Raw genomic sequence first — 3,498 nt, 5'->3', positions numbered from 1 at the left:
ATGTTGGATGAGAAATTCAGCTCTGCAGGTGCAACTACCATCCGAGTGTGCAGGGACAAGATCACCCAACGATCCTTGGGGTATGCCTATGTCAACTTTCAACAGCACGCTGATGCAGAGCTTGCTCTGGAAACGATGAACTTTGATGACCTCCAAGGAAGACCTATGCGCATCATGTGGTTTCAGCTTGACCCTTCACTGAGGAAGAGTGGGGTAGGCAATGTTTTCCTCAAGAACTTGGAGGAATCTATTGACAGCCAGGCCCTCTACGACACGTTTTCTACATTTGGAAAGGTCCTTTCCTGTAAGGTGGTTTGTGATGAGAATGGCCAATCTAAAGGCCATGCCTATGTGCAATATGAGTGCCAGGAGGCTGCTGAGAGAGCCATTAAGAGGCTGAATGGCATGCTGTTCAATGACAAACCAGTGTTTATTGGACACTTCAAATCTAACAAAGAACGAGAGGCTGAACATGGAGCCAGGGCCAGAGAGTTCACCAATGTGTACATAAAAAACCATGGCAAGGATATGGATGACCAAAAACTGAAGGAAAAGTTTGAAATATATGGACCAACCCTGAGAGTCCGGGTCATGACTGATGTCAAGGGTCAGTCCAGGGGTTTCGGTTTTGTTTGCTTCAAAAGGCATGAGGACGCCCAGAAGGCTGTCGAGGACATGAATGGTCAGAACATCGACGGGAGAAAGGTCTACGTGGGCCGTGCCCAGAAGAGAAGAGAGCGCCAGACCGCGCTGAAGCACCGGTTTGAACACATGAAGCATGAGCGTATGACCAGATACCAGGTTTGTGGCCTCCAGTTCTCTGATACTAACACAGAAGTTGATACTATTTACACATAGTTATTGTTGATGTATTTGAGGTATGAAAAACATCTCACTAAACAGGTTTTTTCGCTTACCAGGGTGTCAATCTGTACGTGAAGAACCTGGATGATGGCTGGGACGATGAGCGTCTGCACCGAGCGTTCTCCTCCTTCGGAACGATCACCAGTGCGAAGGTGATGATGGAAGGTCAACGCAGCAAGGGCTTCGGATTCGTGCGCTTCTCCTCCCCCGAGGACGCCACCAAGGCCATGACTGAGATGAACGGCCGCGTCGTGGCCAACAAGCCGTTGTATGTGGCCCTGGCCCGGAGCAGGAAGGACCGCCAAGCACACCAACAGGCGTTTATCACAGAAGAGTACAGTGTCTGCGGCATGCCCGACCTAGTCATCGACCCCTACCAGCCTGCTCCACCGTCTGGATACGTCATGGCTCCCGTTCCACAGCCCCAGACCTGTGGTGGTACTACCTACTACCTCACCAACCAGCTGGATCAACTGAGACCTCCTCCTGGCTGGGCCACCCAGAGTGTGCAACCTCAGTACTTCCAGAACATGCCCTCCTACATCATGCCTCACTACCCACAGCAGCACATGGCTCCTCCCCAGCTCCAGGTCCCCATGCAGCAGCAGCAGCCTGCTTCGCTGACTGCCTCCATGCTGGCCGCCACTCCTCCTGAGGAGCGGAAACAGCTGCTGGGTGAGTCTACTTAACGATCTTTAGATCCCCCATTAGCTATACTGTATAATAACTGTTACTGATTTGTTTGATTCTCCATCCCTCCAGGTGAGCATCTCTTCCAACTTATCAAGGAAACTCACCCCAGTCTAGCTGCCAAGGTCACAGGGATGCTGCTGGAGATGGACAACGAAGAACTTCTCTACATGCTGGAGGCTCCAGAGTTCCTGAGCTCCAAGGTGGATGATGCGGTCGCTGTGCTGCAGGCACACTGGTCCCAGGTCCCCATGCAGCAGCAGCAGCCTGCTTCGCTGACTGCCTCCATGCTGGCCGCCACTCCTCCTGAGGAGCGGAAACAGCTGCTGGGTGAGTCTACTTTACGATCTTTAGATCCCCCATTAGCTATACTGTATAATAACTGTTACTGATTTGTTTGATTCTCCATCCCTCCAGGTGAGCATCTCTTCCAACTTATCAAGGAAACTCACCCCAGTCTAGCTGCCAAGGTCACAGGGATGCTGCTGGAGATGGACAACGAAGAACTTCTCTACATGCTGGAGGCTCCAGAGTTCCTGAGCTCCAAGGTGGATGCAGCGGTCGCTGCGCTGCAGGCACACTGGTCCCAGGTCCCCATGCAGCAGCAGCAGCAGCCTGCTTCGCTGACTGCCTCCATGCTGGCCGCCACTCCTCCTGAGGAGCGGAAACAGCTGCTGGGTGAGTCTACTTTACGATCTTTAGATCCCCCATTAGCTATACTGTATAATAACTATTACTGATTTGTTTGATTCTCCATCCCTCCAGGTGAGCATCTCTTCCAACTTATCAAGGAAACTCACCCCAGTCTAGCTGCCAAGGTCACAGGGATGCTGCTGGAGATGGACAACGAAGAACTTCTCTACATGCTGGAGGCTCCAGAGTTCCTGAGCTCCAAGGTGGATGCAGCGGTCGCTGCGCTGCAGGCACACTGGTCCCAGGTCCCCATGCAGCAGCAGCAGCAGCCTGCTTCGCTGACTGCCTCCATGCTGGCCGCCACTCCTCCTGAGGAGCGGAAACAGCTGCTGGGTGAGTCTACTTTACGATCTTTAGATCCCCCATTAGCTATACTGTATAATAACTGTTACTGATTTGTTTGATTCTCCATCCCTCCAGGTGAGCATCTCTTCCAACTTATCAAGGAAACTCACCCCAGTCTAGCTGCCAAGGTCACAAGGATGCTGCTGGAGATGGACAACGAAGAACTTCTCTACATGCTGGAGGCTCCAGAGTTCCTGAGCTCCAAGGTGGATGCAGCGGTCGCTGCGCTGCAGGCACACTGGTCCCAGGTCCCCATGCAGCAGCAGCAGCAGCCTGCTTCGCTGACTGCCTCCATGCTGGCCGCCACTCCTCCTGAGGAGCGGAAACAGCTGCTGGGTGAGTCTACTTTACGATCTTTAGATCCCCCATTAGCTATACTGTATAATAACTGTTACTGATTTGTTTGATTCTCCATCCCTCCAGGTGAGCATCTCTTCCAACTTATCAAGGAAACTCACCCCAGTCTAGCTGCCAAGGTCACAGGGATGCTGCTGGAGATGGACAACGAAGAACTTCTCTACATGCTGGAGGCTCCAGAGTTCCTGAGCTCCAAGGTGGATGATGCGGTCGCTGCGCTGCAGGCACACTGGGCTAAGGAGGCTGCACAGAAGTCTGACCCCCGACCAGCTTGAGTTCAATGAGACTAAGACAAGGGATGGAAATCCAGACATTTAAAACCTACTCCTACAACATTTAAACATCTTTTAACATAGAACAGCTTTTGCTATATTTTTTGATATTACAGTATTAATAAATTATTTCATTACCAAATGAACAAAATTTACTCTGCTATGTCTGAGTGTCCTTTACTGTGTCAGTGATCAGAATATCAACAGTGTGGTCCTGTAGAGAGAGACTTGATAGCTCTGCATTTTGGATTGTACATTTTGGAAAGTCATTTGGAAA

The 3,498-nt window shown here is 51.1% G+C and overlaps 1 protein-coding gene across 1 annotated transcript; it reads left to right on the top strand.

The window, feature by feature from the left end:
• On the top strand, window positions 1-858 carry LOC308169832 (polyadenylate-binding protein 1A-like; the record flags this gene model as incomplete). Its single annotated transcript, XM_080544574.1, has 1 exon — window positions 1-858. One exon carries the CDS (start codon window positions 1-3, stop codon window positions 856-858), a length of 858 nt encoding a protein of 285 aa, XP_080400700.1.
• Window positions 859-3,498: the final 2,640 nt, after the last annotated feature.

Source organism: Nansenia antarctica (genome assembly GCF_963989245.1).
Source record: "Nansenia antarctica genome assembly, chromosome: 14".
NCBI lineage: Eukaryota > Metazoa > Chordata > Actinopteri > Argentiniformes > Microstomatidae > Nansenia > Nansenia antarctica.
This window is presented reverse-complemented; position numbering and strand designations above follow the sequence as displayed.